This window comes from Bombus vancouverensis, unplaced genomic scaffold (assembly GCF_051014615.1).
Source record: "Bombus vancouverensis nearcticus unplaced genomic scaffold, iyBomVanc1_principal scaffold0064, whole genome shotgun sequence".
NCBI lineage: Eukaryota > Metazoa > Arthropoda > Insecta > Hymenoptera > Apidae > Bombus > Bombus vancouverensis.
In genome coordinates this window covers 121505-146761 of record NW_027468955.1, presented here as the reverse complement: position 1 = coordinate 146761, position 25257 = coordinate 121505, and the positions used below count along the sequence as shown (strand labels likewise).

Genomic DNA, 25257 nt, shown 5'->3' with positions numbered 1-25257 from the left:
TCTCTTCTAGTCAGAAATTAAAATTGAATGAACTGTTTTTGGGTAATATTATGGAATTCTCTTTAGTTACGTGTTTATAATACATAACAGAAATGTATCTATTATTCAAGATCCATTGTTCTACTGTTATGGAAACCAGAAGCGAACACAGATTTCCCTCAGTCCGACCTCTACACAGTCAGTGAAAGCATTTTCATACAACAAAGTAAAGATAAAAAATTTTCCTTCGACGACGCAATGCGATTCCAGTCACGTTGCTTAATGATCTATCAAGGTAGACAGGATTCTTGAGGAACCAATGTAATTACGTGACTACGATCATAATTTTTCTAAGGTCTCTGTACCCATAAACAATATTGTGATCCCGCTTGTTATTTAATATAATTACTTATATCTAGTTATATTTAGTTATTAAATATTAGCATGATTTACTATATGTAATTCAGTAAATCGGTACAAGATCTAAAGAAAATATTTCTTACGTATGATTTTGACGAACTTTGTGTAAAAATCTATAAAACTAGAAGTTGCTTAGTTTATATACAGATAAAGAAAAGCATCGTTTATATCGTCGAGATATCACATTTATATCATTTTAAAAATAAAAATTCTTCATCAAAGCGAAGAACATTTTCATAAAAAATTACGAACAGAATATCTCGATTCTACAATCTACTGTAAACAAGATAAGTATCGATAATGAATAAATCTTGACATTGAATTTTATTCAAAAAGTTTTATTCAAAAGTGATATCAAATAATCCGTAATGACATTTATTACTCCAATCATATCAGTCAACTACTACCTACCGCGTAATACGCGATCGATTTTCAAACGCACCCCCCCCCCCACCCAAATAGAGTTTCCAGTGTAATTCTGTTATTCTTGAATCTTCGGCTTGTTTTTCATTTTTTAGCTCACTTTAAAATTTCTTCTGGCTTCAATTGTGCTACGATTTAAAGTTTTCCGTGTATACGTTTAGGACGTTACTGCATGCGGAAATAGTACAGAAGGCCTCTAATTATACCGTCTACAATATTATTTATAGACTTTGAACCATATAGTACGTAAGTATGTAATTGTATATCTGTCGTGGTTCATTTTATCCTTCTCTGTTGCGTGAACCAGCGGTTAGGAGCGACACTAAATCAAGTGGGAATGAAACTCGTTGAAACAACGCTAGACATGGTAACGGATCCATGACTGTGCTTCTGTTATTATCAACGCCAGTAACGGTTAAACCTATTGCATGTGTGTAAGTTGGAAGTTACGTACATAACTTATGCACACCCGTTGTGTGTTTCGCGATCCCATATTTCTTTTAATTTGAATTTTATGAAACTTTTTGTTCGATAATTGATGTGCCATATTACATCCGTCACATTCAATGTTATATGGTGTAATTTCTTCAGTTGTGGTGTTATGTAAGTTACGAGGTCATTCCTGTGTTTGGACATGTGTTTGGAATGTAGTGTGTATCTTTTTCTTCGTATGTACATAGTGAGTAGAGACTGTCTGTCTTTCGCTAGAAGAATATTCTGCATATAGTTTTGATTTTAAAAATGCCACCATTTGTGTAGACGTACACACGCAAGTATTTATTATGTAGACACGATGGCTCGTAGACACGAACGTTTCTCGTTGTCGTATTTTCCAAACAGGTCAGTTATTTCGAGCACTCGACCACTTTCTCGCTCCTGACAATGACATTAGTCATTCTAATCGATGTCTCGAAATCGATGGTTTTTCTGTCAGCTGTTTCGTTTTCGTGTTTATTCTATATGATAATATTGTTTCACGTATTCGCTTAAATTTAATTGGCAAATGATTAATTTCCCTGAATCCATTTTCAAGTAAACATATCAGTTTAACCTTTTGCTCTATCTGATACGAAAATGAACAATTTGATATAAAAATTTTGCGAAAGATCGATATATTATTTTACTTTTAACTTGGAAATCGTTCTTTTAATTTTTCAATATCTAATTAACCACCTCAGTCCCTAAGACCGTCTGTTTTAACGAATGGTAAATAATCAAATAATTGCGTTGATACATCAGAAGTACCATCTTCTTATATCCCTGATATTAGTGTTAAAACAGGTTTGAAAAACCTTCAATTATTTCATTTATCCTTAGCCTTCGATGGCTTAAAATTTTCTCGGTTATTTTCCAATAGAGTTCAATATATTGATCGAAAACTTAGTTTAGTTAAGCACTGTAACCGGAAGTCACCCTTAAGTCGCCGGGTAAGAGGATTACGAGTAATAAACAAACAATATTAATCAGAAAATTATTCCATTCAATTTTTCTCCTGCATTTAATTAAATATGACAGAGTCAACAAACTTTCCTTCGGTTCTTCTATCTCATTTGCAAATCTATAATATCGATATCCAAACGATAACTCGAACACCATTAACCAGCACTCGAGGCTATTTCTTTCGTCGAAACTTTCCTCAGACATGTAGATATCACGTTGACATCGCCGCGTATACCGAATCAGCCCTTTTTAAAGATGATCTCGCGAGCGTGGTTCGTATGCAATTCAATTTGAACGAGTCGCGTGTCACGATTCACTTGACTCCCGGCACAGTAATTGGCCGGCACTCGAGCAAACACTTACACTTAATTTAACGTTTAACCGAATCGAAAACAAAGCGAACAATTGCCGGACTTCGCTCGTTCTTTCAGTTCATTTCCGAACGTCTTTCGATCAGCATATCGGGTCTCCTTTTTCATCTCCGTTGCCTTTCAAAATCTAAAATCATAATTGAGACTTTGCTGCTCGAACTATGGAAGGGGAAAACGTGAATGACGGGTAAGATTGTTCCTGCGTTCTGTCAGAAAATAATTTCCTGTTTGTGGGAGAGGAAAGGAGCATTGTAATTGGAATCACAGAATGTGAAACATCAAAGGAACTGCCGAATGACATTTATTTCAAAGACTAGAAGACTGAAAACTTTGTTATACGACTTTTATACTGCTACGCCTGGAAATCAAGGATGGATTCTGTTTCAGCGAAATGAAGGACGAGAAGAGTAACTCTATATTGCCCACTGAAGCGACTCGATTGAGACCAAGATTGGAAAGTTTCGATGATGTTCTGCCGTATGTCGGTGACTACGGGAGATATCAATGGCTGTTGTTATTGTCGTTACTACCTTATGGCGCGACGTACGCGTTTCTGTATTTCTCGCAATTTTTCATTACGATTATTCCCACGGAACACTGGTGCAGGATAGACGAATTAGTAAACTCGAATTTCACCGAAGAAGAGAGGTAAGTATGTATAATGAAGGAAAGAAAGAAAAGGAGATATACGTAGCAACGAAAGCTCCTTTAAACTTTGAACGATATTTTTGATTGTTCGTAGAAAGTGACTTTAAAATATTGTGAAAAATATGCGAGATATCGCGATTTCTGGAATTTCTCGAATTTTCGAACATTTCGAAAATTATTAGAAAATATTGTAGAAAAATTTCACGATAAGATACAAGATATTTTTGGATTACTCTGTCTGGACTTTGGTTCTTATTTTAATAATTAAAATGATCAATCATCTATCGTATGGGGTGTTTAGGATTAAGATAGCGATTCCAGTGACGAACGTTTATCCTTATTACGAACAATGTCAACGGAAGGACGTAAACTTCACAGAGCTGTTGAAGAGCGATAAGAGCCTGAGCTCATCGGGCTTCAAAACAAACAAAACGATAAAATGTACTCAATGAGAGTATAATTTTACGCAGATTCCATATCCTAGTATAGGAACTGAGGTGAAGTATTCACATCGTTGTCTGAATCGCATGCTTCGAAATTCTTACACTTCTGCTGCGTTCTTTGGGTCATTTCCGATCTACTCTGACCTTGTTATAGTAAATTTCTTAAGTTTAAAGAAAGTATAAGACGATAATTGTTAGTACGGATAATTCCTCGTTCCGATTTTACGCGAACGTTTTTTTCAGAGCATAAAGAACTCTTTCATTCATCGAACTGCGAGCAGAATCGAGATATAAAAATTCGAAAACCGCAGCAGGATTAAAATTATATTCTGAAAAATATGAATCTGGTTTTTCGCTGACTAACTCTTAACCTTGGTGATTAGCTAGATTGGGTATGCGACCGAGAATACCTCGTATCAACGGCGCAGGCCATCTTCTTCTGCGGATCCATCATCGGTGGTTTCCTAGTCGGTTGGATCGCCGATCACAAGGGTCGTATCCCAGCTTTAATGTTCTGCAATGGTATCGCCCTTTTTGCCTCCATTTTCACTACCAGCGCAAATAGTTTTTGGTCATTCGCCGTCTGTAGATTTCTCACTGGACTGGCGTTCGATAACTGTATCAACATTCCTCTGATTATCGGTAAGCCTTCTACGAAGTAGAAAGTGCGAGAGGTTCGACCGATAAGCCAATGTTTCAGTCACGCGAGAGATAACGTTAGTATGAAGTCAATGTTTCTATTACGTGAAAAATGATGTTGCGTGACAAATTTTTGATGAATTGTTCCTCGAAGATAATTTTGACGTTGCTGTACTCGATTGAACTATACGGTTCGAGAGTTCTTGATTCAAGAGCTTTTGCCACCACCAGAGATGAATATATTGATTTTTAGAAGCAAAACACGTGCATTATGTAGCGCTTTTTGTTATACGGACCAGCTCAAACTCGGAACATTCACGTTTGCAGAGTAAACGGATTAATTTAAAATCGGAATTATATTTATAATCTTACAATTATCCTACAATTATGTTGATGGTATCGTTCATTCGGCTCGTCATCAATTGCTCCATATTAATAATAACCGGTTTCACTCGATAAATCTTCCATGTTCTATTACTGCAACATAAAGAATAATCGTCGTTAAGTATCTTGATATAATAATCAGTTATTCCGAGAGTCATCGACGATCAATTATCCCGCAGTGCTCGAATATATGGCTGTTTCGAAACGAATGTTGGTCGTGAATATCGCCTTTGGCGTATACTTCGCAGTGGCCAGTACAATTTTACCATGGATAGCCTATTATATCGCGAACTGGAGATATTTTACTTACGTTACTGCCATACCGCTGTTATCTGTCGCTATCACACCGTGGATTCTTCCCGAGAGCGCCCGGTAAGTAAACTCCTAATCGTTCGATTATTCGAATTCTCAACTTGCGCTTTGAGATTTATGCAAATTTACTTATCGATCCATATCACTCGTATTTGCTCTGTTCAAGCTGGTACATTTCCAACGGGATGATGGACAAGGTTGTTGAGAAACTACGGAGAATAGCTAGGATCAATCGCAGAAATCCAGACTCGCGTATTTGCGATATATTCGTCGTAAGTTCGATCAAATAGAATTCTAGAAAGCTTACGCGAAATCATACGGTACAGTACTTGAATCTGTGCTGACAGATATATTTGATTCACGTCGAAAGCACACAGACTCGCGAATGTATTTTAACATGCATAGACAGGTTTTAAAAATGAAACGCGATGAAAAATGAAATATGAAATGAAACTTGACTGTCGCGATTCCATTGTGGTATTATATCGATCTCGTACAAAATTTGAAGTAAATCTGGGAATTTATATAGAAATTATAAAATATTTACAATTTACAAGTACAATCGGGGATAAAAATAAGCTGCTATAGTTAATGGAAATAGATGTGAAGAAAGTATAATCAAATTAGTATCAGCCTCATATACTTGAGTTTTATTTATTATATTTCCTTCTAATAATATGCAGATAGTTCAGCAAATGATTGAAATGAATTTTTACATTTTCTCCACTAATCCACTTAGTTTTGTTCCCGACTGTATTTCGGATCAGAAAAGTATTTAATCAACCAACCACCCATTATATTAATAAATCTCGATATCAAAAGCCATGCCGACTAATTCCATAAAACAGAATGCAAAGTGCCACTGTTCGTGCTATCTATTAATGACGAATAAAATGAAAATAAAATTTCTTTTCAGTGTGTTATGAATTTTGAACTGTGTAAGGGCTAAAGGCACGACTCGTATTATATCTTTCGTTAATTATTCTCGAAATAAATTCTTGCAGAGTAACATGGAGGCACCGGACAAAATTCAAGAATCAGCGACGCTGCTCGATCTGTTCAAAATGCCACGGTTGGCGAGAAACACTATTCTTCTAGTTGCATTCTGGCAAGTATAAGATACGAGTTCATGTTACGAGAAAACCTTCATAAATAACCGATACAATCTTGTAGGTGTTTCACCCTGATCTCGTTCGACGGTCACGTGTATTCATTAGAACTTATCCAGAGCTCGGTGTTCGTGTCGTTCTCGATCGCCTGTGTCACAGAACTTTCAGCTGGGTTATTACTCGCCCTGTTGCTCGACCGATGGGGTCGTAGACTCTGCGGATTTCTCACGATGGCAATGACCTGTGTACTCAGTATCGCTGAACTTATGCTGCATTCCAGTAAATATATCGATCTGTTTATTAAAGTAAAATTAAAACGATTATAATGACGTATTATTGAGAAAAATCTGAAATTAAGTTGATGATGAATGTAAAAGAATTTTGGCAACTTCGAAGGTATTAATCTTGGAAAATAATTATTTTGATGGAACTAGAATTTAGGAATTATTAGGAATTAATTTAGTGGCGAAATTGAAAGAGGTGTGCACATTTTAGAAGCAATAATTTTCTATATGTTGGTTTTCTAGAATTTGGAGATTTATAGAAGTTTAAAGTTTGTGTGAAATTTTAATTTGATTTTGATTAAGCTTCGATCGGACTATATTTTTAATTAAACTTACAATCAAGTATTGTGTACCCAGGATTAATTTTGTATTTTGTAATTTATTCCCCAGTGCTCGCGAAATTAGTAATGTCAATATTGTCGCGATTCTGTCTGAACATGGCAGCCAATGTTGGTCTTCAGTATGCAGCAGAACTTCTGCCCACGCCAGTCAGATCGCAGGGCGTATCTTTCATTCATATTTTCGGAATAGTTGCACACTCTTTGGCGCCATATATCACTGACTCGGTAAATAAATATTTATACTACTATTGTTGTTACAACATTTTTGAAACACCGCTAAGTACATCCACGTTCAACTTCTCTTTAATTTATCCCAAAAGATACAATAAGCGCTATTTGAAATTATGAAAAAGTTCTCATGTAAATTTTCTCATGAAAATGTAAAATAGTTTTTTTCTTACCTTAAAACAAGTTGTTTCCTGAAGAAGTTAAATATTATAAAAATCTGATCAAAATATTTCTCACTTTCTAGAAAGCCCGTTTTGGAAGTTGCAACCAACGCTTTTCTTTAACTGATCTTTAATCAAAAAATTGAAATTTAAAATAAAAAATGATGGAATAACTTAAGATATGAAACTATATTGGTTGAAACTTTCTAATGAAACTTTTTAAATGAGAAATACTTTGACCAGATTTTCATGGTATTTAACCTTTGCTCATATAAATTAATATTTGTTCATTAGGCTGCAATTTGGGAGGGATTTCCAATGCTCATTATCAGCACGGTGTCCTTTTTTGGCGCTGCACTGGTTTTGTTCCTGCCGGAAACTGTCGGCCAGAATCTTCCTCAGACTATCAAGCAAGGCGAAGAATTCGGAAGGGACCAACATTTCTGGTCGTTGCCTTGCTACCATAAGACACACTTCAATGGACATCGACACTATCACTCCTGTGAACGATAATTATCTGATTTTTAATAATAATTCAATTAAAAAACACGAAGGAGGATTCGTGTTTTTTTAGAAGTAACAATATAACAAGCGGATCAGTCTGACGATTTTTGTACGAGAAAAAATCGGAACATATTATTTTTCTATTCTCCTACATTAATTTTTATTTTTATCGTTTACGTTTAAGAATTTGTAAGCCTTAATTCTAAAAAGAGCGAGCAAGTTAATGGAAAAATTTCACTTAACTATTCGCGTTAATTTCTTCGGTTTAACTTTTGGGAAATGCTTCGTTAGCTTCGGGAATATTCCAACGATTCGTTTTACGTACAAAATAAGCATGATAAATATTACATCACGGTAATGAAAACTATTGACGTAATACCTAAGATAAAGATGCAGAGACATTCTTAGAATTTCTAATGACACCTTTATAGATTTCTCGTTTAATATCGCTATTACATTTGAATCACTTTTACCTAATGGTGTCACATAGTCTCGTTGGAAATTTGTCAAATTCCTTAAAGTGATCACTGAAAATTTTCCTAAATTTCCAAGAATTTATTTATCACGAGGTAAAGAAAATGTGTATTAGAAAGATGAGATCGAAGGTTTATCATTTTTTCAATTATGGCGAACGCAATATGTAATCAATGAAAATTTTATATTTTCACGTTGAAAGTTTCTTCAGATAATTATTATCCAGATGATGACTAACTCTTACGAATTAATGCGTGTCTGTAGGATAATCCGGTAGACTTGATCCGCTTTTTATATCGAAAGTTGAGCAATCGGTGACGCGTTCTTATACACCGAACCGCGAAAAGCAAAATTTCATATGATCTCACCAATTTCGGATGTCAGTCAAATCAGTCAAATAATAAGTTCGCGTTAATATACACGTTCGATTTTTGAAAAGCTTGTTCAATTTAATAAGAGTCTTGGTAACAGGCTTATGTTTTTAGACCTAATTGGTTGTTTTCATTTACAAGTACCTCGTGTTAAAGTACTCATAAAATGACATTAAAATCAGAAAACTAATAACTGAAAGATTATCATTTTTCCTCTGTGGTAGTTTACATATAACATAATGCAACTAACATATCACGATTAATGCAAAATAAATAAATTACTAATATAGACATTTTTTTAGTAATTTGTATAATCGTGAAACGAATTGAACTTTCTAAAGGCAAATATTAAAGGAAACATGGAATTGATGCCAAATCTATCACAAATATTATTTATACTACTTATTTGCGCAGTTTGAAGCGAATCAAATTGATGAAGGTTTCTTTGTTACATGTTAATTTACATTTTAAAAGACATAACAGGCACGCTAATTAGTTTGCTTAAGATACTTTCGAGATACCAAGTTAGACGCGTTTCCATGAAATCATATCAATTTTACGATGATATTTTTCTATCAAGCATGCAATTATAACCGTATCGTTGATTAGTGCATACAATTATCCATGTACATTCGTCTTTCCGAGTACCGCGCTTCAATATTGCTAATTTCAAATTCGTACATTAATGTTCGTAAATGCTTGAAAATGCTATATAACTGTATCAGCTTCTGTTAAAAACATTTTATAGTAAAATCTCTATAAATTTGTAATATTTTTTAGACAATTTGAATTCATTATATTATACATCATACATTCTAGTCATTTCTAATTAAGTTACTTTTGAGATGTTTAATTACATTTTATGTATATTCTTATAACTCTCTCTGTTACGGCGCGTACGATGGTCCGTGCACCGTCTGAAACTTTATACTATATACTGATCTACTACATACTATATCCTATAAACTGAATCCTTTGACGTAATCTTAATAGCTTGAAGGAATCTCTAACCCTGTAAGTGTTTTCGGTTTATGGATGGTCCTTAGAACAATGCTTAGGTTTATTGCGCACTCTTACAAATAACGGAGAAAGCGGGTAGTTATTTTTCCAATAAACAATGTCACCCACGAGCCACGTTGGTAGGAGGCTTCCTCCTCCTATCTTCATTCATTAACGTTGGCTATAATCAATGGGCACCCTCACTTTCCTAACGAAAAGTGTGAACAACGAATCCTTTTTCTTCGTTCAGAAAGCACACCCACACTGAGATTTCCTCTCGTGGCGGCACACGAGAACGCAAATCTCACCACTCGAAACCAACTAGTGTCGGACGACGGCAGCGCAGTGGTTAGCGCCATAGAGTACAAACGTTCGGATCCCGGGTTCAAATCCCGGCGCCTCGTACTTTTCCAAAGTCCGATTTTTCTTCCACGACATCTAAATAAGAAGGAAATACAGCAGTACTACACCCCGGCAAGCGACATCTACAGCCAGCAGGCTACAATTATCACGGATATATGAAGGAAGACGGAGAAAAAGAAGAAAAAAAGTGTGTTTCGTCCAGAGCCTGCTAGTGGACTCATCAGTAAGGCTTACCTAGCAGGCTCATGCCTTAGATACAATGGAAGGAGGGGGAAACAAAGCTATGTACATGGCAGAGACATTGAAGACGGATTCCTCCCTCCCACGGCCGGACACTGTATCCAAGGCCGGTCGGATCTCCTACCCTCTCTTGCGACGTATCCCAGTGGAGCGGCCCCACTCTTAATCTAGTTTGGTGGGAAAGGTTCGCGTACACACCGTGTGTAAGAACTATTAAAAACCACACAGTGTATCGCGACTACCTTTCTACTACTTAACCCAAGTCCTATATTATCAGTCTTAGGTCCGAGGCGGCTCCTGTCACGTAAAGTTGGTACTTGGGTGGTAGTAAGAAGGCTGAGTCGTAACCCAACTACTTATTTTCCTTTATAAAACTTTATTATAAACACTTACAAAATAACACCGAACCGGAGAATAGGGGTTGTATGAGTACAGCAACTAGAAGAGGAACAAGAACTGCCCGAGCTGGGTGAAGTCTCGGTTTATATACGTTTTGGTTTTAGGATGTTGAGGGGATAGGTGTAGGTTATGATGTAGAAAAGTGTCCGAAGGTCGGGGGTCCATATCCTATCTCTGATGTGGACTAAGGTGCCTCACAGTCTTGGTGTATGCTATGATGATAAGGTGGTGATGTGTCCAAAAGTGTTCGAAAGTCGACCGTCGATGTATTATCACTGATGTAGGTTGAGATGTGATTGATGTCACATACTCCCCTCTTTAGATTGATTTTGGTCCTCCAAAATCTTAGTGTTTCCTCAGTATGGAGCGATGGAATTGGACTCTGACTGGTTCGACTTGTACTTGTTCTTCTTCGTCGTGGTATATGCTTTTGCTATTTCAACCTGTGAAGGTTGTTGGCTGGTTAAATTTCGACTACGATTAATAGGGATAATTTGCTAAGTTTGACGAAATGCCGCAGTATCACGTGTTGAATCTTTTGTAGACTTTCTAACAGCCTGTGATATAGAATGAGTTAGTGGTCTTTGAGTAATGGTTTTATACTATCTTGTTGTTTCTTTATAGTTTGATTGTTATCCAGTTGTTCCTTTGATACTTGCATTTCTTTGTTCTGTTTAGCAACTTCTAAAGCCTTTTCAGCATCTACAACTGGTTCTTTTTCCATGCATGTAATTTCTTCTTCAACCAGTACAACTGTGCTTTCCTCTATAGTTCGTGTTTTTGTGTCATTTAGTAAACTTTTCAATTCAATTTCCACAGTATCTGGAGCTTTGGATACCGACTGACTGTCATCTTCTGCATTTTCAATGCCCCAATCATCAAAGATATCCTGAATGACACTTCTTTTGTTAGTTATGCACACTTTATCTGCTTCACTTATAGATTTATTCCTTCCTTCTGTATTAGCAACATGTATAAGTACGACAATTTTATTATGAATAATTTTCTTTTCTAAATTAATTTTATGTGAACTATCAAAAGATCAATCTTGCCATTTCCATTTGTTGTTTCTTGTTATTCTTTTCTTTAATATCAATGTCATCTGCAGTTTCTAGATCACTAATTACTCCTGAGGTAATAGGAGTTATAGAATCGTTTCTTGTCTTTGTATGATTTAATATGTCATAATTGTATTTCTGGCTACAATTTTCAGAAACTTCTTGGGCCACAATTTCTGTTGAAATTACTTCTATAATTGTTCCATCACTTTCTCGTGCTTAACCTATCGAATTAAATTCTTCATTTACAATTTCAGCGTTCTTCATTCCTTTTTGTTCTGCAGAAACATTTTTTTTTCTTCATTGGAATTTACAACAGCATCCTTTTCATGTACAGTTAAAACAATATTTTCTTCTGTACTTTCATTCATATCATTAATATATAGTAGTTTCTACAGTCAGTACCATTACTTCTGAACTACTATCAATTAGTTTAGACAAATCTGTGTCTGTATCCGTGACATGCAATGTTTGGGCTTTATCATCAAAAGTTTCACCAAGTGTTTTAATTAATGCTTGACACTGAGCATTAGTAACACTAACTGTATCTATATTTAACACTGTACAAACGTTTTGTTTCTCAATGTTTTGTTCACCCTCATTTGTATTAAATATTTTAACATCGTTCGTACTTTCTTTATCTAAAGATGTGTCACCTGCATATCTTGAATGATCTCCAATCTCAGTTGTATTCTCTGCTAGCTCTTCTTGAAATTTCTCATCTTTTTTTTTTTTTTTATATTGATCATCAATTTGTGGGTCCTTATTTATTATTTCTTGTTCTACTTCATTAATCGCAGCGTTCTTTATGCTCTCTGTCTCACTACTTTCCTTACTTTAAAAATTTTTTTTTGTTTTTATTTAAATCTGTTACATCACATTTATTTACTACTAAACCATCTTGAATTGTATTATCTGTACATTCCTGTGACTTATTTTTTTTTTTTTGATTTTCTGGAATATCATGCACATTCTTTATAATATCAGTCGTTGATTCTGATATTAATGAAGAAGATACATCTACTTTTATCGATGATTCTACTTTATTAATGTCACTGTGCACTTCATCTAGTTGTTCCATAGTAAAACATCAAGATTGTTACAATTACTTAGGAAGTCATGGATTGTTATTTAAATATTTACTGCACTTTTCCATCAATGTAACCCTTTATGGCAGTTTGACATTCTACAGAACACCAATGCTGTTCCATTTTTCTAAGCTTCCGTCAAAAGTAGGGAGCCGAAGATCTGGTAATTTAATGGATATCGGATTTAAACTTGCGGATGATGCACAGGTTGGAGGGTTTATGGATGTCGACGGCGAAGCTGTTTGCGCGTTCCTCAGAAGATTTTGTAGCCTTGTATCTACCGCGACGTACTGATCCCTTATTTCGAAGCCGCGCGCTTGTTCCTTCTCGTCCAATACTTCTAATTCGAGTTGGATCGCTTCGAATTGACTCGCAACTTCGGTCAGTTGTTTCTCGTAGTTCGTTAATAAGGAGTTTTGCTGACTCCCGGATTGCTCGTACTCGTCCAGTCGGGTCGATAAGTATGTGAATCGGCCGCTACAATAGCCTCGTCTCCGACGCAGGGAGATGAGTTGATCTTCGCTCGTCATCGTTGCCGAGGATAGGAGATGGTCGAAATAAGGAACGAGCTTACCTTACTGTCGTGCGGCGTGAGGTCGCGTGTATGTTTGGTGAGGAACGCCTTGTTCCTTCCCGACGGCCACTCGTTCGGTTGTATTGTTAAGTTGTGAAATTCGTTGCGTTGATGACTGTCCAGCTGCGGCGGAAGGCTGCGTGGTTGCGTTCCCTTGCCAATGGGATGTGCTTCTTCGAAGGTGACGCGCCTGACGTCACTGGTTTCGCTGTAGTGGTTGCTCCCGCTCCCGCTGCTGGTTTTGATAAAGTCACGTGGCACTGTGTGGTCACTGGTAAGTGCACTCTTCACTGGCACGTAATCCGGCTCGAAGGACCAAATGTTACGACCGTTCGCGGAGAGACGTGATCGCGAGATAGCACGTCAACGAGAGTTGTAAATTCTCGCTACGATCATGTTAATCGACGCCGCGAAATAGTCGTTCCCCTGTTTCGTTTAGGATAACAGAGGTGGTTCAATGAATATAGCACTGTGTTAACACTAATAAATTAACGTTTATTTCAACTGGCCGGCTTAAACATACGAAAATGGGCGTCAAACGATAATGACTTATTACACGGACTTTCCTTAGAAGAAACAAATCACCAACATTTTTTGGGCGACTCGCAAACCTTGAAGACGCTGGGGGTGTTTTGGAATTCATCCGACGACTCTATTCTTTACTCGGTCGAAGTCAAATCCACGCCCTCCCGAGTCACGAAACGAATCATCAGCTCGGAGATTGCAAAAATTTACGATCCGCTCGGTCTGCTCGCACCGGTGATTGTTCGGGCCAAGATGCTACTTCAACGAATATGATCGTCGAAAATCGATTGGGATGAATCACTTCCGATCGAGTTACATACAGAGTGGGAAAGGTACTATGCCCAATTGCCCTTATTAAACAACGTCAGGTTCCCACGCAAAGCAATAATCGAGTCCGCTATGGAAATTGAACTGCATGGTTTCTGCGATGCCAGCGAAAAGGCTTACGGAGCCTGTGTTTATCTCCGAACCCTTACCATCAACGGCCGTGTTTGGACCCAACTTTTAACCGCAAAATCGAAAGTCGCCCCACTCAAGTGCCAGACCATTCCTCGGCTCGAGCTGAGCGGAGCACTCCTTCTTACGTCCCTGATGTCAACAGTACAACAAGCCCTATCACACAAAATTACTCGAACTATCTATTGGACCGATTCCACTATCGTCCTCCATTGGCTCAATACATCACCTCACACCCTTAAAACATTCGTCGCTAACAGAGTCTCCGAAATTCAAACAAAAACCAGCATCCGCGATTGGCGCCACGTTCCTACCGACGACAATCCCGCGGACTTAATATCACGCGGCCAAACACCCGAAGAGTTTCTGCGCCCAACCATCTGGCAGCACGGTCCTGCATGGCTCTACCAGTCGGAAGGCTATTGGCCGACATGGGCGCTAACACCGCAAATTGAAGTACCGGAGCAGGAAGGGGCGATTTGTCTGTCCGCAAACCCCGCCGATTACAGTTTGTTGCAAAGGTATTCATCCTGGCCCAAGTTGATACGAATCATAGCTCGTTGCCTCCGTTGGAGACAGAAAAGGAACCGAGCGGCACCCCTAACCGTTACCGAATTACGCATAACGCACAATAAACTGATAAAATTGTTGCAAAACATCCATTTCTCCGAGGAAATTCGTACACTCCAAAAAGATCGGAACGCGGCGATAAAGGGTAAGCTCACGCGACTCAATCCGTTCATAGACAAGGAAGGAATATTGCGAGTCGGGGGTCGACTCAGTCATTCGTCGATGACCTTCGCCCAGAAACATCCCATAGTATTACCCAAGTCATCCGTTACAACACGCATCATAGAACACGAGCACAAGATCCACATGCATTCCGGAACGCAGGCTACGTTATACGCAGTAAGACAAAGATACTGGCCCGTCGACGGTCGAAGTCAAGTATGGCGGGCGATCAAAGGCTGCGTCCGCTGCTGCCGCGCTCAACCACCGCCGGTAGAATACGTGATGGGTAATCTGCCGGAGGCGCGAGTAACAGAATCTCGCCCATTCACAAACGTCGGCGTCGATTACTGCGGGCCGTTCCACATCAAGGAAAAACGAGATCGTAACCGTCGTCAGATAAAGGTATACGTAGCCATTTTCGTATGCCTAGCAATTAAAGCGGTACACATCGAGCTCGTTGACGATCTCACTAGCGAAGCCTTCATCGCCGCTCTTCGCAGATTTATCGCTCGACGAGGGTATTGCTCCACCATCCATTCTGATAACGGCACCAACTTCAGAGGAGCAAGCAACGAATTAAGAGAGCTTCACGATTTATTACAATCGGACGATCACAAGGAAAAAGTAACCGCATTTTTAGCCGACAAACAAATCGAATGGCGCTTCATTCCCCCTCATTCACCGCATTTCGGTGGGCTATGGGAAGCAGCGGTGAAGTCATTCAAACGCCACCTCAGGCGTGTAGCCGGCACCGAGTTACTCACCTCTGAACAATTGAATACTCTTATCATAGAAATAGAAGCAGTCCTCAATTCCCGCCCGCTAACTCCTATCTCCACCGATCCAAATGATCTCCTAGTCCTCACTCCCGGACATTTTCTCATTGGCGATTCACTAATGTGCTTACGTGATCGAGATTTCAGAGACATTCCATCAAACCGACTCTCCAGATGGCAGCATATCCAACAGCTTAAACAGCATTTTTGGAACCGCTGGCATAAGAAGTATTTGAACGAGTTAACCAAACGCAATAAGTGGAGCAAGGGTGGACACGGCATCCAAAAAGGCACAATCGTCATCCTCAGAGAGGACAACGTTCCCTCCATGCATTGGCCTCTGGGCCGAGTTATCAAGGTTCATCCAGGCGCCGATGGTGTCATCCGGACAGCTACAGTTCAGACGGCAAAGAGCGTTTTGGATCGGGCCGTCAAAAGGCTTGTCCCACTGTCAATTCAACTCGATCTCGAGAAACCCGAACAACTAGCCACCGAGACGAACTAAGATAGGAACTTCAACCACATCTCACTAATTTGATCGGTACCCTCTCAACGGGGGGAGAATGTTACGCCATGCGGCTTGCCATAGATCATATTCTTAACCGTCGGTCGCGGCACTATAATGTCGCGGACGGATCGTCGCGGCTGCCCGACAAATAAACATTGTAGTGGCAAGCGCATGGCTCATTAAGCGGAGCGACCTCCAGAGGCGTCGATTCGTGGCCGTTATTTTATCTGGCGTAAACAAATGTGGCGTGATCCGAACGTAGTGGGGGTCACCTTCCAGAAAAAACCAACAAATCGAAGGGCGGGCAGAACGTTTCGAGAAGCCAAACAGTCAATACATATCTTATATCGCGCATTACGTAGTTACATTTCTTTTGTTGTTCCATTTATATCTTTCTAATTAATAAGTTGTTGAAATAAACGTTAATTTATTAGTGTTAACACAGTGATATATTCATTGAACCACCTCTGTTATCCTAAACGAAACAGGGGAACGACTATTTCGCGGCGTCGATTAACATGATCGTAGCGAGAATTTACAACTCTCGTTGACGTGCTATCTCGCGATCACGTCTCTCCGCGAACGGTCGTAACAAATGCTGTATCAGTTTATATTTTTCTTCATCATGAAGTTTTATTATATCACCTAATTCTTCCTGATGTTTTTTTTCTTTTTTTTCAATTTTCAAATAAGAGTGTGTTTTCTATGTGAATCTTTTAATTCTTGGTTCGCCTCGAGTAAGCGATTATTAACATCTTTGGAAAGTTTTTGGACGTTGTCCAGTTCTTTTCTAAGAAAATTATTTTGTTCGTTCATATCTTTTACTTTACCTTCAATTTCTACCCTACGCAATATTTCAAATTTATTTTCATTGACAAGGATCATTTTTCTTATTTTTCAAAATCCAGTTTCAATTTATTAGTTTCTTCTTCATATTTATATCCAAAATCACCCACTTTTTCATATTCACCCTTTAGTTCGTTTAGTTCACATTGAAGGGCAGATTATTTGTCCTTGTGGTTCAAGAACTACATTTTATCTCTTTTGCATCTTTAGCTCCAGCTTCACGTTCCTCGATTGAATTACTAACACATGAATTAAGTTTGGCCTTTTTTTTTTTGTTCCAGCAAGTCAACTTCATATTTGTGACTTATGTTATTTCTTCTAATTTTATTGTTAGTTCTTCAATTTGTATTCCAAAAGATTGAACTCTTTTTACGTGCGTGTGTGTGTGTTTTTTTTTTTTGTAACTCGTCGAGTTGCAATTCTAATTTTTGCACTTCCTCCTTCATGTCCTCTATGTGCTTCTCGAACTCTTGTGTCGTCCTGTCTTTGTCGGAACATTCTACTTGAAGATCAGCGAGTTGATGCTCGGGATCGTAATTCAATTTTTGGTCGTTAGCAGTAATAAGCTCACATAACTTCACTTTTGAACTTGATCTTGTTTGGTCTTGATTGTGTTTTCGTGGTGCTTGTGGTGTTCTAAAAGTAATCGTCACGTTGCTTGCATTTTTAGTGCACATTGATACACTGCACTCTGCACAGGCAATGCTTTTGTTGTCATGAAATCTCTCTAACTTTTCAGTAACAAAACCTTTTATTTTATTATTTAATTTTGGATCATGCGCCCCTGGTGGAGATACATTATGTGTTCTCTTTACCTTTATTATGCACACGTTTTCCTTTTGCTCTCAATTTTTCGATCATCTTGTGCTGTTCTATATATTGTGTTCTTATGTTCTTCGCATATAAATCCTGTCGATTGATTTTATCTTTCAGTTGAGGTACATGTTTAATTCTTTACCTTTTTTTTTTTAATGGATTTCTTGATAATCTTTTAGAAGTTGCTCGTTATATTTGGAAAGCTTTCTCACTTCGTCTTCAGCTGTTTCCTAACGGGATTTTTCTTCTTCAAGTTTTTCTGTAATCATTTTTTCTAAACTTCTCTATTTATTCTGTTCTTCTTCGAGTAATTCATTACGTTTCGGTATCTGGCTATCTTTTCCTTTAAAACATTTTATTTTATCAGAGAGTTCTCCTATTTTCAAACTTGCTTCATTTAAGGTAACTTTATGAATTTCCGATTGATGCTTTAACATTTGATGTAAGTCTTCTATTGCTGTTTCACGTTCTTTCAACTGTTCATTAAATTCGTTGTTTAGCATATCCACTCGAGAAATTTCGAGTTCTTGAGCATCGTTTCTTCTTTTAGAAATTTGGCTTATTTTCTCTCGCCTGCTGCTACATGTTGCTGTCATTTTATCAACTTCTTTCTTCTTTTTTTTTCTTTTTTTTTTTGAACTTAAAATCTTGATTTAAGGTTTGTGTTTCACTATATGATTTATTATTATTAACTAGTTCAACATTATTTTCAGTAGATTTTTTTTCGCGTGATTTTTATACTTATTTAAATAGTTTAACATGAGCAAATGCATCGTACGTCAGATATACCATTTTTAATAAATTTACAACTCGAGTTACCTCTGAACGAGTCGCATGATTGATCAATAAGCCATGAGTAATTATGCAAATTCAGTTTTTTTTCACCTATTTATTTGAATATTATAACAAAGACTTTACATTGAATATTTTATTAAAATTGTAAGTTTTTCATAAACGCTTCAAAATCCACAGTCTATTGATCAACTCCTCTATCCTTTCTCTTTCTTCTCACTAAAATAGATAAATTCCTAATGTAGTTTATGGATAATATTCTTTTTTTTTTTTTCTAAAGCAAATCACATTTATCATCTGATATATTTTTTGAAATAATTTCTGTCTGTACATTTTCTTCTTTTCCCCTACTTCTTTTTCTCCTTCTAATGAATTCTTTTTATTCCGTAAAATAGTTTTTGTATATTCAATTTTGTTAAGTGCAATCCTTATTTCTGATAACTTACTTTTATTAGATAATTCTTGTGAATCTTCTACTACATCTTCCATATCATTTTGAGTGCGGCTTCTACCTTCAGTAAATTTAATATCTTGAACCGTATCATTAATTTCAAAAGCTCTTTCGGTATCAAGTAAATCGCACTTATTATTGAATATACCTTTTGAATTGACTTCTGTCTCTGTAGTTTCTTCTTTTGTATCTTCTTCGAGTTTTCTTTGTTCTTCTAATCCACCCTTCTCATTTTGTAGGATCTTCCTTGTATCTTCATCTTTTTTAACTTCGACTTTATCCGATCTCCTAGGTCTGCCTCTATGTTTCGCTTCATCAGTTGCTATTACACCCGTTACTGCATTATCATTTTCTACAGATTTATACCTATCGCTATCACTAGCTGTGTTCGTTAAAAGAACTTCCCTTCGTTGACGAGTATCAGTTGTTTCGTTTTCACTATCTGAAATTGATTTTTGTTTAACACCTCTTTTTTCTTCTTTGGCAAATTTATTTTCTACATTTTCCGATGCCTTTTGTTTATTAATTATTTCAGACTTGTCTTCGATTAATTTCGTCTTTAAAGCGCTTCGCAAAATTTTATTTGTGTTTGATTGTCTGGTTTGATTATAAACAATTTCTTCAAATTTTGACGAAGTAGCAGGCTTTGCAGCAACATTATAACGACTGCTCCGTTTACTACTATCTAACATAGATGGAGATGGATTCTTGTCATCTTTATTCTCTAAAGACTTCTCTTGTGTATTAGCATCTAAATTTCTCGACATAAGATCTGCTGAAGTTTTTGATTCTGTAGTGTCACACGCATTTTTCGCTGTCATCATTTGGTCTTCTTCTATAAGCAAATGTTCATTATTGTAAGCATTATCTCTTGCTTTTTGTATGGATTCTAATGATATATTTTGTTCAACGTTGTCTATTGATTTTGTATCATTTTCAGCAGTTGATTTACTAACTGCTTCTAATTCCTTCGTTGCAATTTGGTTTTCTTTATTTGTATCGCCGTCCAAAATATTTCTCATTGAAATATTATCCTTCTTGTTATGATCTTTTTCTGCTTCTCCTAAACTTTTACTTTTTTTGTCAAACCATTCTTGTAAATTTTGAGTATCTTGTGACAAATATGGTGACAAATCATTATACAATACTGCAATATCTTCTTTCCTTCGTTTCACAGACTCTTTCTGGTATTCTGTTGCGCTATTGACATCAAACATTAAGTCTGTTTTAATGAAAATATAATCCTGTGAAGCGGTGTCAATTGATACTTTCTTTTCATAAGAATTTTCTACATTAGACTGCAATTCTTTTGAAAATTCTTTCAAAACCATTTCTTCATTTCCTACAGTAACGTCTGTTTTCTCCAAGCTTTTGTTCAAATTATTAGAAACTAAACTACCCTGATAACTCCGACTAGTCGCTGCTTTAATAGTCTCCTTTAACAGTTTTCTTAACTTGATTTCGTTCTGCTTCTGCATAGCGTCTAGTATGGCCCGAATACTTGGATCCACACCAGTAGCCATAGCCAAGCCGGTGAAAATTATCCTTTGTTCCGTGGTATATATAGGGTAAAACGAATGGTAGACCGCAGCATAGTGGTTTCCAACGATCCACACTTGTTCTAATTCCTCACTCAACGTCTTTCGTGTCCATTGACGTAGAAAAAAGTAAGTTATTGTAATATCGGAATATATTAAAGGTGTAATTTTGTCCGATTAATTATAATTTATTAATAATGGATTGAAAATACAGATATTAGTTAGACAGAGAAATGAAGTTTGATTAACAGGAAAACTAAATGCAACGCTCGTATTTACATCAAATAACTTGACAACTATTTGGTAACTCTCTCTCTCTCTCTCTCTCTCTCTCACTAGCAACTCTAACACTCGACAACACTCGCAACTCAATTCTAACGACTCTATGCTTCGACGTCTCGATCAACTCTGAACCTCGCCAATGCATTCCTGCTCGGTCCTGCACACACACACACACACACACACTTTTCGGCTCACATACTCTGGCCTCTCGATTGCCACTCCTTGAAATATGAAACCGTACTTCTGTTTTGACGCTGCTTATCTTTTCTCGCGTCACTGTTACTAGGCGCTCTTGGATGTAAACAAACCACAAAAAGACGGCGTACACGGTGTTTTCTAATTTCAGCCGATCTCCAATCAAAGCTATTCTACGATATTACATTATCGTATAATAATAAGCTTTTAATCGTTTAATAATAACTCGTCAAGTAGAAATTCCACACGAAGCATTGTGAAGAATAATACTTGAAGAAGATCTATGTTCTTACGAGATTGGCTGTGTGCAAGAACTTTGTTGGATAGATTGTATCGTTTGACGAAAATTTTATTGTTGAAAGTTAAGAAAGTTGGAAAGAAAACCCACGCTGTCTCGAAGATGTCTTGTTTTTCAGATGCTGTAAATTGACAAATAACTAGATATTAGTATTGACATTATTTGATGTCATATCTGACCTTAAAGTATAAATAAAATCAATCTAGGAATTAATGAAATTTCAAACATTTTTTCTAAGAAAACAGAAGTTTTGTTCCTCCTAATGAGTATCACATGATGCAATAGAAAAATAATTTGACATTGAAAATCGTGTCAAGATCAATTTCGAAGCTATAAAATCGTCTTAAAAAAACGCCGTGATAAAAAATTTTTTGACACCTTGTACAAAGGTGCATATCAACGTAAGTGTACCTGTATGTCTATATTCGAGATTATTTATCTATTCAAGATAGCAAAGTAAAAATACTATATAGAGGATTTAATTAATGTGTGGATCAACGTATGTATCACTATATGTAACAATAATATTGACTGTATATGTACGTGTGTAATAAAAGATTTCCGGTTTACAATGTTTACGATACTGATATAAAAATACCATATAGAGGATTTAATTAACGTGTATATCTACGTATATATCATTATATGTAACAGTAACATTATGTGCATATGCGTATAATATTGGTTAAATGTTAAATGTTAATATTGGTTAAATGCGTTAAAGTGAAATGTTATTTACCTATTCAAGATAGCAAAGTAAACATACCATACAGAGGATTTACTACTGTTAACACTCGGTATTCTCGTATTCAAAGTATTTAACCAAATAATTTGGGAATCCAGCGGACGAGCTTGTATTTAATATGATTATATTTAATATAACAACTTTACTCAATATACGCGTAGGATTTTAAATGTCATGAGGGTTGCAGCGGACTCAATTTTAATGTACCTCGATATCTTAGCTTCTTATAATATCCTAATAAAATGTTATTTATCGATTACAATTGTCCTGTCGTATTTTATAGTGTTTGCTTTATAAATGTGAACTTTATTCAAAAAGAGTTCATCGATGATTATCCATTACAGGTTGTTAATAAACCTGAATTATGCACAAAGGAATTGCCGTTAATAACTTAAGATTCTCTGCCCGTCGTACAGGGTACATATAGTAATTATTCTCGACGATCGTAACGTTTAAGTCCAATTCGAGCTTATAGTTCCATGCGAGTTAAACAACGACAATAGTTTGAATTTCTATTTGTTCGTTTGTCGTCTGTTTATACCCGGAGCACCTGCTGTAAACCAATAGAAAATTTATTAGATCTATAAATAACACATATAAAACTTATTAATTTATAATTAATATAAAATAGGAGAGCACGAAACTTCCTATTTTATGGATATGTTAAATCTTTGTAAAAAATACCATATCATTAGTATCATTTTAATCGTTCTAAAGGATTTAGCCGCATAAAGCTGTGACCCTTGGAAGAGTCGATGTTCACGCGTGACAAATTGAAATTGTGCGAAGGTTCCGGTACGAACATCACAAGCGTCGATACCAGGGGCACAGGCACATGTTCTGGGTTCATTATATATTTATAAAGGGCTGACGATTCAGTGGATGGTCCGGGTAAATTTAAATTGTAAATGAACGCATTGCTGGTTTCAAGTAAAAGCCTGGATAAGAGCGGATACGGTATGAGAGTCTGTCGTGGAAAGGGGAACAGGCCGTTTTTATTTGTAAAGTTTGAATTTCCTCGATATTGAACATGTTGAAGCTGCAAGTATGTATTTCATTTTAATCCATTCGAGACCGAGATTTAATTGTAAGACGATACCTAGGTGTCGGTACGATCTGAATGTTTAGTTGGAATGATTCTGTGTTTTACTCTCTCCAGGGTATCCTTTTCATACTTTGATTTTAAATCGATGACAATCTTAAATAGTATACCTCATATTTTTAAAATATAAAATTATATACTATGTTATTCTATAATGTATTATGTACAGTCATATATATATATAATAATTCTATATTGAAAAAAATATGAAATTAACATGATATATACATTACTACATAAGTTATATATAAAATATGTATATTATACCCTTGCCTACTGACTGATATGAATTTCTTTCGGTCTCGAATGCGTTAAAAGAGTGCGCAAAGAAGTCGAAATTACTTATTGTAATTAGTAAAACGACCTGAGAGGCAGACAGATACAAGAAAGAAGGAATATTATATTAGCGGCATTATCATGTTTTTGCTCTCTTTAAGTCTTTCATCGAGACAGACAATCTACAGGTATTAATCGACCAATTTCTCCAAGCCGATAACTTCGAATTGATGTTTATATATAAGAAGTGTTATGTGTTAATCTGTCTAAATGTTTAAAAGGTGTTATAAATTAAATGTTGTTAAACGATACGTAAGTGCCTTTTGATCGTAAATTTTACTATCAAGGGGTCTTTTATGTATGCGTAATCATTGTAAATTATAACAATTTATGTGATCGATATTAAAGGTGTTTAAAAGCATGTATTTTTTTCTATATTATTATTCTCCTATATTATTATCCTATATTATTATAGCATTCCTATATTATTATAATATCCAATTACATGTTGATACACAAGATATACAGATTATTATTTATAACATTTTGGTTTTCTTAATTGAGTCATTCATTTAGTACAAATGATAAGAAATTAGTAATAATTCACAAAAAAAGGATATGGTAGTAGAAATATTATAAAAAAACATTTTCTGTTTTAGTGTAGAGTTACTCCTTCTTACAGACAGTGTCGTACAAATCTGTACGTCTCTGAGAAAATGTAGGTATCTGAGCCCTTACTTCCTCAACAACTTTTAGATCTGATAGAAAAAAGAAACATACGAAGTAATAAGTAATGCTTACTAATAAATTCAACAAATACAGAGGAAGATGGCTAAATCGATAAATTAACGAGACTAAAAATTAATTACATCATGGATCTCTCGCTTTTAATTTTAAGCTGTAAATTACCGATATCGGTGACTGCCATATTCTCTTGAGTTTCCAAATCGTAAAGAATCTTTCCCCAGGGATTGGTCAACTGTGTATGTCCCCATGCGACGTAACTTGCTTAAGGAACACGAGCCGGTGATATGCAGGCAACGTATAATTGATTATCATTCGCTCTGAAACGCTGAAGTAATGACCAGTGCAGTGGTCCAGTGGTCATATTGAATGCCGCTGGATATATCAGCATTTGGCAACCTAACCCAGAGAAGCAGGAAATATGAAGCCACCGAATACCAATTAACTTCGTAGTTGCACGGTTCACATTCCATCATTTCTGAATATGCGAGGACAGTCCTCTTATTGTGCTTTTAATTCTTTTATTTGTTTCATTTTCAGCAAATATACTGGTTTTTTAAATTAAGCTTCTTTTTATACAGAGTTACAGATTATATTAATTTTATATAGAATATAGTTAAGAAAGATATTTAATTTTTTGCTAGTTAAGTATTGATCGATTAAGTTACTGTACCTTTGTTCCGATAAATGCGTGCCATTTCCTCGAATCTAATATCATAGCAAATGCCAATACCTATTTTGCAGCCCTCCACATCGAACGTCGTTAGGGAGTTACCAGGACTGAGTGAATCACTCTCTCGAAAAGTAATCTTATTAGGAATGTCGATGTCGAATAGATGTACCTAATAACATAAAAATGTAGTCGCTAATTCTATTGCTGCAACTTTTGTAATTTAATATCAAAGTTACCAACTCCTAAACTT

General features: G+C 36.3%; 2 protein-coding genes, 1 long non-coding RNA gene and 1 pseudogene across 10 annotated transcripts; 2 read left to right on the top strand and 2 right to left on the bottom strand.

The window, feature by feature from the left end:
• The first annotated feature begins 1052 nt into the window (after positions 1 to 1052).
• Positions 1053 to 9204, top strand: LOC117162146 (carcinine transporter-like; annotated as a pseudogene).
• On the bottom strand, positions 4279 to 7478 carry LOC143304932 (uncharacterized). Of its 3 annotated transcripts, none has more exons than XR_013061599.1 (3): positions 5058 to 5194; positions 4736 to 4840; positions 4279 to 4340 (listed from the first exon to the last, which is right to left on the bottom strand). It is a non-coding gene; the product is annotated as an uncharacterized LOC143304932 (long non-coding RNA). The 3 variants fall into 3 exon arrangements; XR_013061597.1 differs by lacking the exon at positions 4279 to 4340 and adding an exon at positions 7195 to 7478 and having other exon boundaries at positions 4701 to 4840; positions 5058 to 6461; XR_013061598.1 differs by lacking the exon at positions 4279 to 4340 and adding an exon at positions 6789 to 6865 and having other exon boundaries at positions 4701 to 4840; positions 5058 to 6461.
• Positions 9205 to 14176: 4972 nt separating the features above from the next.
• Positions 14177 to 15764, top strand: LOC143304915 (uncharacterized). The gene is made up of 3 exons (XM_076627454.1): positions 14177 to 14741; positions 14979 to 15676; positions 15759 to 15764. The coding sequence occupies exons 1-3, from the start codon at positions 14177 to 14179 to the stop codon at positions 15762 to 15764; spliced, it is 1269 nt and encodes a 422-aa protein (XP_076483569.1).
• Positions 15765 to 17346: 1582 nt separating this feature from the next.
• Positions 17347 to 25257, bottom strand: LOC143304925 (uncharacterized). 6 transcript variants are annotated; one of them, XM_076627464.1, is made up of 3 exons: positions 24500 to 25247; positions 24271 to 24348; positions 17347 to 22765 (listed from the first exon to the last, which is right to left on the bottom strand). In XM_076627464.1, exon 3 carries the CDS (start codon positions 20675 to 20677, stop codon positions 18950 to 18952), a length of 1728 nt encoding a protein of 575 aa, XP_076483579.1. In that variant the 5' UTR covers positions 20678 to 22765; positions 24271 to 24348; positions 24500 to 25247; the 3' UTR covers positions 17347 to 18949. The 6 variants fall into 6 exon arrangements, with proteins under 6 accessions (XP_076483579.1, XP_076483581.1, XP_076483582.1 ...); XM_076627466.1 differs by lacking the exon at positions 24271 to 24348 and having other exon boundaries at positions 17347 to 21588; positions 22234 to 22765; positions 24500 to 25242; XM_076627467.1 differs by lacking the exon at positions 24271 to 24348 and having other exon boundaries at positions 17347 to 21588; positions 24500 to 25257.